Here is a 13,168-nt window from a genome sequence, read left to right as displayed (position 1 = left end):
TGTACTGACACTCTCTAATAGCAACGGTTAACTGGTAACCGGTAGCATCCGCACTTCGATAGGCTTAAATTCAAATGTCTATTGTTTTCAAATGGTGGCACTGGGCCCGAATTAAAGCTTCAAATCGGCCCGAATCAGCTCAGGGTTGCTAGATAGTACTTGCCGGTCTCACTCTTAAGGCGTGGGAGGATAAATTTTAGGCATAAATTAGTGCTTTTGCAACGCTCATCTACTAACCGTACCTGATTGCACTAGAAGGGAAGGAACTCGAAGATATGAAAGTGTTTACGTCTGCCAAATAAAGTGGATCGAAGGTTTTGATCTTTTTCGACATTAGCCTTAGCGTACCTTGTTACGGTACGTACACTAACGTATTTTATCTGGGTTAGTTTCTGGGTATTTCTGTTTTAGACTCAGCTTTTAAAAGGACTCACTTTGTAATAATGCACGTGAAGAAAATATCAATTCCAGCATGGTCTTCGACCCACATTCACCCAACTAATTATCTCTCAATTATTTTCAATCTATTGGTCAACCATATCGAGAGACCGATTTTAATAATGGAGTCAGCTAAATTTATGCACTTCGATGAAAATCTCTGCGACTCTCTCTAATTTTCTGGTATCTCAGTGTTGCCACTGTGGCATAGCAAAAAATATTTTAATCGATTTCTATTTTTTGCATATAAATAATTAGTAGTCTACTCGTTAATGGGGTTAGTTTTTCGAGAGGCCTAGGTGGCTAATACGAACGTCTTCGAGCGCGCTATTACACTAACCCTGAACTTTGTTGCTTTAGATCTTACCGTCGCTATGCCATATAACTACCATGTATGTCCCGAATTTGTTACGAAAACCCTAAACAAATTTAGCAAAATCGATCTCGATTAGACCTTCTCGTAAAAGTAGCTTTCTGATTCTATTTTCTAAAGGGTAACTACGAGGACTTGTTCACACGGAAGGAATAGCTGAAAACGCAAATGTTCGCCCACCTCGGCTTCTATCGAGAGCCTATGTTTTCAAAGCCATCTTTGCCTTTTCTCTTGGCATCTTCTTTTTCTTTTTAACTTTGAGATCATTTCATAGCTTTCATAGATTCCAATCGCCTGTTCAATGAACTAAATTTCAGAATTTGTTACAAGTCACATAATCCGAGGCGTTAGCGGCGGCATAAATGTAAGGATGGCTGTGTGGTTCGTAGAGGAGAGACACAAATTTTGTTCTTATCGAGGCGTGTTCCAATACCCCCGCATCTTTGAATAGCCTACATAATTGAAGGCGAGGCTTAGATTGTTAATGACTTCTATCATCATCGCCTAGCTCCAGCTTTCAACAACTGGACAACTCAACTTATTAACTGGTAGCGAAATATATGCAATGAGTGGGAGAAGGTGATCCAAGTTTGGACGCACCGCTGCTGTTACTAGTTATTATGTTTACTAGAATTTTCTCCTAGGTTTTAGCGGCTCTGAGATTTGATATACTATACTATAAATGCTTTTTGCCATAATAATACAGTAGCTTTCTGTCGTCTAGCTCTTACCTATGGCTTTGTTCTTTAATGTGACAAGTTTTTGAAATCCTAGTTAGCGTTGCTAAAGCGATTTGCTTACAAGTAGGAAACTCACGTGATGTAATCAGGGTTGTGGACTAGAAATAATGATTACCTTATATATTTTCAAAAAAAATTGTTGAAGGCCTGCTTTCACTTAATCTTCATGGCTCTTCTTTACTGATAAGATAGCTATTTTCATGTATCTTAGCGCCTATACTTCAGAAGACACAAAACAATGAATTTTTAGCGCAATCGTTAGAGCAGATAGCTGACGGATCGAGTTTAGTATGTTACTGAGTAATGAATGTGACAGTGGTAATTCTATTCTAGCCACGCCATAAACGGATTTCGGAGTCTAACCCGTATCCGCAGTGAGGAGTTGAAATGGCGCTCCTTCTCAAGCTACCTTCATGTCGTCATTGAAGTAACAAATACTACTCATTCTACACGCGTTGAGTATATCACTTATAAAGAAGTTGCATTAACTGATCAACGAGTAATTGTTATCGGCAATTAAATAACCACTCGCAATCGTCCGAAGTCGAAGTTCTATTGGATACCTTCGTTGTTTAATGGTTTGTCAACGTGGTCTGACGACACTTGAATGAAATTCTGCAACGGCGAGCCCTTTGTTTGTTTGGTATAGTAAATGTCCATTAAAGCTTAGTTCCGAAACACGATGCACGCCACATAGAGTATACAAAGTGGTCTAGTGAGAAGAAGACAGACATGTCGCGGAACTATAAAGGAGAAGCAAGGACAACTAGATATCATGAAACACATTCGTTGCCCAGGACCTTTGTTATATTTTTTCAAAGCACTATATTATATAATAAACTATTGCAAGACACCAAGATGATATCTTGAAGGATTTTGAAGCGCAATGCAAATGAATGCGCTGAATATACCAGAAAATTCAAAGAAAACACAACCTAGATCATGAGTCGAACAGCGCTTCACTCTTCCCACAGTTCACTTATAATACTATAAAGCATTGCCCGAATCCCACTACGAATGGGTAATTTGTGCGAAACTTTCGAGATCGGCTGTAACTATACGACGACGCGGAACAGACATGTCTCACGTTATATCTTTGGTTGTATCTTTCGAGGAAAGGGAGTGACCTTCATGTGACACCTTTGTACCTTTTAAAAGTGGCTTTGTTTATCAGCCCCCACCAAGCACCGTCGTAAATTGACAGGAAAGCGCGGGTTCTATCCGAGTCAACCACGTGGAGCATACACATATTATAGAAGAATTTACATAAAGCTTGTGTTTATTTATTCTACACATTCTAGTAATTCAACTGATGATAACAACAACTGAGAATCGCTTAAGGCCTTCTTATAATAGTGTGCTAGTAACAACATGCCGCGCCGATTTCAAAACTTGGTTAGAATTTCCGTAGAGGAAATATTCGAAGAGTTCCTCTGATCAACAGCACCTGCATAAACGATGTACAGCTGTATAGGTGATAGTACCTGCTTGCCGTTAGTAATTTTCTCCCCCTATTTCTATCGATATTCTTTTTTCTTTTAATTACTATTGCAGTACTATCATAACAACAAAAAACGAAAGCTTTTAGCGACCTAGCCACCGGCTTTTATTCTCGTCTCATCGTCGTGCTACATATTAAATATATGTATACGCGGCTTCACTGCCGTTTTCCCTCAAACGTCCAGCTCGATTCTTTTTTAGCCACCGTCGCCTTATCGTTGTGGCCTCATGGCTTCAATTCATTGTTACGGATTGGATTTTAATTCCGCAATTGGGGCATTGTCGTCGTATTTCTCCTCCACATTCCTTCATGCAGAAGGAACATCTTTGTCGTTGTCGCCGTGTCCGCTCGAAAGTTATTATCCTACGGCTTTACGTTTTTGTCCGACTCTCACAGAGTCCTATTGTTTTATCAGGCCGGCCATATTCTGTATAGCCTGACTGCTGTATAACTCTCCGTAGTCGGTTCACATGTCGAGGGTCATTGGTTTGATATGGCGCCTTGGACCCTCTAACGAACTACTACTTTGTTACTCTTTTTCATTATGGAGACATCACTTATCTTAAATGGCAGCTATCTCTAGTTCTTTCTGTCTGCTAACAAGAAAAACTATATAAATACAGACGCAGGCTGTAATAGTTTTCTTTGTACTCCAAAGTTTATTGTGAGATTAAGGCCGACTGCAGAGCAAAATTGAATCAAAAAATCACGCACCCGAGACAAAGTGGTCCTATTATTAATAGACAGGAGAAGCAGAAGCTACACAATACTGGAAAAAGGATAGAGTGGAGCTTGTGCAACGGAAATCATCGTTCAGCCAAATTGAAACTACGCACTTTGATTCTTATGATACAAACTAGACACAAACAAGCACGCGTGTTAAAATGTTTAGTGACGAATAGCTCACGTAGGAACCAAAAGAGTACTGGTAATTAGAAGACTGTGAATCCAATCATATATGGATCAATAATGTACCCTGTTGCATTACTCACTTCAAAGAAAAATATCTGGAACCCTATACATAACAGTGAAACGACTCTTCTTTTGAACTTTTTGAATTATTTTATGGTGAAAAATAATTTAATTAGTTTTTAACCAAAATCTAAATAACGATTTTATGGGTGAAAACACTATAGATATGTCGTTGGGTTTACAGTGGTCATGAATACAACCTTAGTCACCTTAAGCGCCTGTTTTTGCATATTAGGGTAACAAAATATCTATAGTTTCGTCACGTATAAATAGTTTTACGGATATTACTCTAATTAGAGGTTTTAGTGGGCTAATGCTATCAAAATACTCCTTATGTCCTAACCACCTATTCTGGAAATATAAACCTCATTATTATTATTGTTTATTTAAATACAAATTCCACGATTCGATTGGTGTAAACTAAAGCGATGGGCGTAACACATACATCTTTGACGATAAAATCTTGGCCGCCGTCCTCTTGTCCACGGGGAGCATCAGGTCCAGGATGAGGGATGTCAAAGTTTTTTTCGCTTTTGTCCTTAACCCATATCTTTTGGTTTGCCTGAGTAATGTCCTGTGCACCGGCGGGACTATTTTCTGCCACAACACTTTCTAGCGACTTCAGGGATTTTGTGGAGTTCTTACGACTTCCAAGGGACATTGAAAACTTTCGAAAAATTGATCGAGCCTCCTCGAGCACCGTTTCCTCAAGCATTTTCTCCATTGCCTCTTGCTGAGACGGTAGTGTTTCGCTCGAGGGCACAGTCGCAGTTTGAGATATTTCTGCTGTCATTTTCATTGCGAGTTTATCTACCGGTACAAACAGAGGTTGGTTTATGTTAGCTGCGTTTTGCACATCAAAATGGTAACAACAAAGGCGGACCGCGACAGATTCAAGTAACAACTTCTTGCCTTAAATGAAGATAAGATTGGACTGATCACAACATTCATTCGTTATAACATATCGTGGAATAGGTGATGGCTTTACATCCGATGCTCGCTGTCTTCATCTATAGAATTTTCTTGTAAAGCTTAGCTGGATAAGTTCAGTAATATCGGTAACAAAAGGATACAGTTAACGGTCGGGCTCTACATGAGGTTATTCGCAGTATCGTTCACAATCCTCAACACAGGCTTCATTTGCTTTGTTCAGTGTGACGAGCTCAAGAAGCGGACACTTGCTAGCACACGTTATCGAACTCTGTGCACACAGCAAAGGATGTTACTAGACCACTACTGCAGAGTGAATTGTCAACCTCCCTGAGCCCCAAACGGCACCGTGGAGCCCGTAGTGGGTCAGCGGTTAGCGATGTTGACCCTCACCCAGCTGACTCGGCTGGCGCAAACCACGGCGCATAATCCTGCACCGGAAGTTGCCCGCAGTGGGCGAACCGATATACTACTTGTTACGACACCCGCTGTCGGTGTAAGAAATTTACTAACATATATTGTCCGCCGAACGTGCCATTAACATATCGTATTTGCAATTGAAAAGCTTCTTGTGCCGATCGTGCTTAACTTAAATGTATGTACGCCGAGGCTAACATTTTGCTCAATACCACCGCAACATCACATTGTATGAATAGGCACAAGATTAATACTCAACTTAGGTAAGTCAATATGGTAATGATGATAAACGTCACAAGTGACAGCAAAAGCTTCGTCATTCATAGCGGCCCTACTCCTAATCTAGAAAATGGAACCAGTCAGTTTTGTGACACAATAAAACCCATATGAATCTTTTCTGTTCTACCTGCCTAAATTACCTGCAAGCTTTAACTGCCTAGTCCTGAAGAGGCGCAATACCTGCGTGCCTGTCCAGCACTCTGCCCAGTACTCGACACTTGCGCTTCTCGGAGCCCTTGAATAGGTGAACGCTTGCCGCATTGTACCTTTTTTGGATTTAAAAAATCGATCGAGCTCAAAATAAGCTCAGTCTTCCAAACTTTGTGTTCAGCGCGAAACTTCCGGTCGGCTCGCGTACCAAGCGAGCGATGCTGCCCTATGGCTCCAGTCCCTTTACCCTCGAGTTCGTTGCTTCAGTGTAGTGTTGATCGTCAGCCTGCGCGGTTGAGTTGCCACCGCGTTTGTGGACGGCGGACCCAGATACATCGACAAAGAGAATCCCCGATGGCGTCGCCACAGAGTGCAGTTTCGTTACCGGCAGGCCACAGCCACTGGAGCAGAGAATCTCTGCGCTTTCCTAGTCGCTAGGACGCAATCACGTTGCGCCTGCTTCGACCACCTGAGAAATGGGATAGCCTATGGTCTGGCGAGGAATACTCTAAGCATAGCGGAACTCACGACACAGTTGGACAATAGTGTGGCTGGGTACGCATCAATGTGGCGTTAAAGACTAATGGCTATAGGTTACCCGTAAAAATGTACTGACCCACTACTACAACTGAATCAAATAGGCCTTACATAGATTAGTAATACACTCACATAGGTCCACGATAAATAATACTGAGCGTCTAAGCTCAAAATCTGCAACCTAAATTGGATAATACTGTTAGAGATGAGGAATGGAGCCATTGCATCATCGAATTGATTGATATGATTTCTATGGCTGGCTGCTCGACTTTGCTGTATGTCAAGTGGGCTAATCTTATAGTGTGGCATGCCACTGGGGCAATTTGCAAACCCAGAAACTTTGCCTGCCAGCATCTGATAGGCCTGATGGCAAATAACGCGGATATGCTTGACCCGAAGTCTCTTTTCCGAAAGAGAGAACTATAACATCACGATGATGGTGTTTGGTTTACCTGCTTAGCCGCAGAGCTTATTCGTACGTAGTATGTATATTATATACGATGTTATAGTAGTTCCGTTAACTTGAGTATGCTGGTAGCGTAATAAAGGCGTCGTATAGTCTACTGAAGGCGCTTAGGCGATAGAGACTGTGATAAATGCATATGACCTATTTTCACTAACACAAATGATAATACTGTTTTATGCCGGTCTAACGTCCTTCATGCCGACGGACGCTAATAGCAGTTCCGGCGTGTGGGCAATTTTGATATGAAACCCGTGTGCAGGCGATTCGTATCCGAGACGCAATGAGAATTGAGGATCAGCAACTACGATCAACCATCAACCATTCTTATTACCATGCCTCATTCAGCTGATCATCTCCAACCACCTCACTATTAGCGAGCCGGTTTTCTATTCGTGCGAACAAATTATGTCAAGTAGCAATTGTTGCTTATTAGAGTCCTTTTACTAGTATATGTGTAACGATAGCTGTTATAATCGTCTGCCGTTTATATATAGGTGGTATGTGTGCATCTACTGCACAGTATTATCTAGTCCAGGACTATTTCGCTAAGTCTTTGTTTACCTAGGACATTGGGCGTCATTAGATAATGACTAGTTTGGTACCAAAGACAGCCTTAACTGGAACCTAAAACTCAATAAATATAAACCGCTATCGCTAAAGCCATGGGAGGGTCTGTAGGTTAGAGAAGAATGTCGAACTTAAGAAAAGTCGGCCTCGGCGTCAGCGTCGAATACGTCATAGACTTAAGTGTAATATTATGCTCCTATTTACAATAAACATTTAGAGCATTTATTACTACGAGATGTTATCAGAAAGAGAACTGATAATAATGCTACATATAGGGAATTCCTGAAAAGGCTCATGTGTGGCACGGTAATCAACAACTCGCGATGTTGGTACTCGACGACAACAGAAGACCCCATCGCCGCTATGGCGTGGATCGAAGGGAGCAGAATTAAACAAAGCCTATCGATATACCCTAGAGAATCAACGGCTAGAACCGAGCAATCGAAGTACACTGAGTAAAGTCTCTATGATTCCGATTAATTCCCTTAACAAGAATCGATTCTCTCAAATAAGTTATCGATAACGAAACTTTATATCGTAAACCAGAGAGCACAGCTGTAGAGAAGCTTGCAGAGCGCTAACTTCAATTTTTAATTAATATTGAGGGGTGCATTTAACACACAAGGTAAAAATATTTAGGTTCGGGCAAACTTTGCCAGATTCTTTGCCGTGGTAGGCATGTGTGCATTCGCTATTACCAATACAAAAGAAAATCAATTCCTCCGAAAACAACACAATGCCACTAATCATGGCAAAAAACATGTGCAATTTTTTAAATTTGGCTGAAGACCACTTACAATTCAATCTTTCAGCACTAAAAGAACCCCACTAAAATTAAAAACCTCCCTTTTTTCCAAATTCGCCGGTCCATGTTATTATCTAGTTTTTCTATAGTTCCTAGAAACTCAAAGAGGATTTTCATGAAACAAACCGGAAGATTATCATCTTAAACTTAAAGAGGGACGCATTTTTGCAATCTTAAATCTGCTCTGTTTCAAAAATTTGATTCCACAGGAAATGTTTGTATTGGATATTTTTAGGCGACATCTTTAATAGTCTAATCAAAAGTTATTTACGGATTAAGGAATCAATATTTTGAAAATGACTGGCTAGTGATTTAGGTCCTAAAGTGGAGTTGGAATTCGAATGACTGGTACCGTAAATAAATGCGATCATCAGAAATACTTCGCGCAAAAAAAAAATATTATAATAAGCGTCTTTGTTTAGAGAAAATTTTAGAAACGTTCATAAGAAAAGGTTTGGGTTTCGATGTGCTACACTGTACCTAAATACTGCTATTCTACATTATACAGTTTAGAGGTTGTTCAAGATTTTCGGTTCACTCCAGACGACCTAATAAAAATAGCTACCCTTGCATATAAAGGTTGTCCTGTTTAGGTGCATATATAATATGTAACCTTATAAATATATTTTCTTTACAACAGATAACTAAACATTTCTAGCGTATGGATTTTGGATACATTATAATATCTCTGGCAACAAAGATTCCCCTCTATCGTACCTTAGTATCACACAGCTTGTATCGTACGGATGATAATCTTTAACTCTTAGATTTTGATCTGATTGGTAAATAAAGTCATTTACAATATTGTGCACATGTGACAACAGCCAAAAACAAAAAAAAAAAAAAAAATTTTGTTCAAGGAAGGGCTTCAAGAACAATGCCCGTTTAAATTTAGAAATAAAAACTATGCCTGGATTAATTGTCACTTCTAAAACACTTTAATTTACACGTTAGTTTTATTACTATGATTTTTTTAAGCCATTTGTTATAATATGTCTGCCTTGTTATTTTAAGCTCGTAAGGGGTCTTTAATTTTGTAAATATTGTCAAACTGCACACACTATATAGCTATCACAAAAAGGTATTCTGTTATGCTTCTTTTAGGATTCGATAGGACTTTACTGCAATTTTTATAGCATATATGCGAAGTTAACCCAAAAATCTACAGCGGTCCAAAATAAGTTCGGAAGTTCGTCTGAAATCGACCTCTCGAAGCGATTATCGTGCGTGCTCACTCTGATCTATCGCTACGATTGATGCAAATGAAAAAAAAAAAAGCGAAATACTGGCGTGCCTGTTTTCAAACCTCGTGTTCCACGTTTCTAAGGAGGCCTGATAAAGGAAAAGTTGTCGCTTGTTATGCGTAGCGAAGCCGATCCAAGGATGACGATTGGCCAAATGCGAAAATGGCTAACCTCGAAACGCTTAGCTTGATCCTTTTTTACGCCTTGGGAAGTTGCCCTGAAACTAAGGCTGCTTCGTACTCCGGCATATGTAAGCTATTTATTGTTCAGATCTAACAGTAACAGAATAGACATACAAATAGAGTTCCAAAAGGCTCACTTGGATCACTGTATACTATTCACTTTTAAAATCCAAACGATGATTTATGACCAACAGCCAACGGCCTAGACCTCCCGAAATTTTTTAGAATGAAAAACTTAGAACAAGTATTGCTGGACGAAAATTTTACTTAAGTTCAACAGGAACTTAGTTAATAGAGAATGATTTAACAAACAGTTTCGAATGGCCTGCGCGCTATAAAAAAAGACATTGAAAGCAGACAAATATGTTTACCATTAACTGAATCAACAGGCACGGTACTGCGCTAACTCATTCAGTTGTCTGAAAAAATCTTGTTCAGCATCATATTGTTACTGGCCACAAAGTGGGAATCTTCTTCTACAGTTCGAAGCCCAAATTATCCTGGGTCTATCTCGGATTACGTGATGTTTACGGAAAGCAGATTTTTCTGTGGGCTTGGCTAAACATGGAAAAAGCTCTTTCCTAGGAGTTATTAACTCTTGTTGAAGGTGTGTTGCATAACGCTGTCAATATATTAGGCAATATCCTAGGTGAAAATGGCCGTTTACCAATAAAAATTTTTACCGCATAATAACGCTTGTCCCACACAGGCCCCAAAGCGCGCGAGAAGCCATTGTTAAGTAGGCTGAAATTACAATTTTATACTTCTTATGTAGCCAGCGTGCCTTATTCAGGCTAGCATTGAATTAGATCGATGTAACATCTGCCCGCCGAAAATGTCTTTTTTAATTTTGAGCAAGTCAGAAGATGGGTATCTGACTATGAACACTCGAATAGCCGAAAATTGCCCGTCATAGAAATCCGCAGGCTAGTTGTTAAATCGAAGAGGAGCGTAGCAAAATAGCAATAATATATATTACTGCTTTTGACCAATGTCCAAGATGACTGAACATTGGTCAAAAAGCTGACAGCTTGCATTTAGATTTATCTTTGAATGTTGAGCAGTTGTGCGCAAATTTACCCTGTATGAGTTTGGTAGGCCAATAATTTAAATTCAAGATGGCTTCTAATTCTGTTGTTTTAATCTATCACAAGAACATAAAGGTTTAGATTTTTTTGGTCTTTGGTCAACCATTACTGCTCCAAAGTATTCTCGTTTTTTTTTTCAAATTTTCGGTAAGGTCGAAGGCATTTTATGACTTTTCGATGGCTTCTATATGAAAAGGGAGGATTTAAAGCCACGGTGTTGGCACAAATAGGTTAGCAGCTAAAGCAAGGGTGAAGAGTTTTTACGCTCACATATTCTTTAAGGGATACGTTGATGGCATACTACTGACAGTCGCCTAAATGTCCATAGATAATAATCTATATGTTTTTTGTTAGCATTTATCTGTTGCGTGGATCATCGATGTATACGTCCATCCGTCGATCGCATGAGTATTTTTAGTTTACTATAGCGTCACAATACACACAGAGCGATTTGAGTCTTTGATTCAGAACGACTGTTGTCCTACGCGTGTCAGGCACGTGTATCGCGCTAAAGGACAAAATGTCATGTTTGTTCACTAGAAACCAGTGGTTAACTGGCTTCTATTGGGGACAAATGAACTTTAGTAGTTATATATATTTAATTATATTGTTTTGAGCACAAGCCGGCCCAATCTAATAGAGATGTCGCGACCCTTTAAGAAAAATTTTTCACGTATTTACGTACTGAAAAATACTAAGTTCCGCTTTGGTATGCTAAGAAATCGGTGTTATAAAAATATATGTAAATGTCAATATATTTATGGACACTTTTGCAGCTGGGATCAATCGATGTTGTGGCGCTGTTATAAACAAAAGGATAATCTGTGTTTAATATCTAATAATCTGGGACATATATTGAATTGTTTTGTACGTCAATTTTCTACCATATGAATCATTGTCAACCGCTCGAGCTTCAACTATTAGTCTACATTCCTTTAGAGAGGATATGTTTAAAGGTATTGATGGTAAATCGCAAACAACGTTAAACCTATTTACGTCAGGAGAAGATGTCACAACTTCGCTGTACACGTATGAAAGTGAACGAGTTCAACGAATGGACGAAGTTTGCATTCTGCCTTCTGTAGGTTAAATGGAAGGACATCTATATTTAGGACAAATCAGGCGTCACCTGTGGCTATGCCGTTGTTCCGTAACCTTGGACTCAAATTATGTTTTCACACTATTCTTGTAAAAACCTCGCGTCAGAAACAAATCGAGAAGCCGTATGGATAATTATTCTATATGTATAGCTTTATTAAATGTACACTAAGTATAAGGTTATCGTACGTAAGGAAAAACAGATGTGCAGTAGGGTCACAATAGTGAGCTTAAAAGCCAAATGTGGAAAATGAAAATTTTACACTTATAAGTGACGTATATAGTGGGCAAACATTGTATAAAACTGTCCGGCAGGGATAGCTGAAATACGAACTTTTTAGATTGACGATAGTTATACGATACTGAATCAAGAGTAACGTAAAAAAGGAGACCCACGTAATGACCTATTTTCCATACATAGCTTTCGAAAATTTTAAATAACGGTCTCATAATATAAATACAAGTGTGAATTTGTGGAGGCATACAAATCTCTTTTAGTTTTAACGAGACTGTTTCACTATCTGTTTTAGTAAAAAAAAAAAAAAAAAAGATAGATTCACCAACTTATTGAGCCTGTCATGATCCTACGCTTGCATTCCTACATGACACTAGGCCATTCACGCGAGGCAATGCTTAGCGGCTGTCAGTATCAGATGTAAACTTCGAAATATTTAATTATTAACTGGCCTTCACAAAGATTCTGACATGGTGTAGTGGCAACAAATACGCTTAGCTTGTGTATAGGCGTATATCTTGTTCGCCTCGATTTTTTAAAAACGCGGATTTGCCAGATCGGCGGTGCGTCGTAGTTTGTGTACGGATGCACAGTATATCTCAAATGTTTTATGCTCAACACTTATTTAGCTACCATCATAAAACATTTTTCCAAATTATATTCATTATTACACAACGAAAGTACTTACGAATGGCGGACAAAAATATTTGACTTTTAGCTCCCCCTCCTGATGTGGCTTGACCTGAAAAACATATAAGCAAGATTAGTATTTTCGTGAGAGAATCGTACGTTATTTCAGGTGGAACATTGTCAATTCTGCCGTCTACCTCTTATTAGTTTTAATGAGACTGTTTCACTACCTGCCCGCTTCGCACTCGCATGGAAAAAATTTACCCTTTAAATTACCGTTGTACCAGCTTTCCTGCTCGTTCCATGATGTAGCTCTTTCCTATTATCCATCGAAAATAACTCCTGCAGGTCAACTAAGGTTCAAAAAGGAATTGGAAAAGTCTCTATGGTACAGATGTAGTCGTCATGCCGTTTCAGGCAAACTGTTACACAAAATCATATTTGATATTTTTCTCCGAAAGGTAGCGTATTTTTGTGTCTGTCTTATGTTGCTCAAATACTAACTAGTTTTCCATA

The 13,168-nt window shown here is 39.3% G+C and overlaps 1 protein-coding gene across 4 annotated transcripts in view; it reads right to left on the bottom strand.

Moving 5' to 3' along the window:
- Window positions 1-13,168, bottom strand: part of LOC111265014 (uncharacterized) — a 63,841-nt gene that overhangs the window by 27,931 nt on the left and 22,742 nt on the right. For 2 of the 4 annotated variants that reach the window (XM_086970307.1, XM_086970309.1), the window contains exon 4: window positions 12,711-12,764. In XM_086970307.1, coding sequence (XP_086826433.1) covers window positions 12,711-12,764 — 54 coding nt within the window. Of the gene's footprint in view, window positions 1-4,469; window positions 5,206-12,710; window positions 12,765-13,168 lie in introns of those variants that run through there. The other 2 variants (XM_086970306.1, XM_086970308.1) reach the window with 2 other exon arrangements.

This window comes from Varroa jacobsoni, unplaced genomic scaffold (genome assembly GCF_002532875.2).
Source record: "Varroa jacobsoni isolate VJ856 unplaced genomic scaffold, vjacob_1.0 scaffold_923, whole genome shotgun sequence".
Lineage (NCBI taxonomy): Eukaryota > Metazoa > Arthropoda > Arachnida > Mesostigmata > Varroidae > Varroa > Varroa jacobsoni.
Note: the sequence above shows the minus strand (reverse complement) of the source record. Positions and strands in the feature narration are given on the sequence as shown.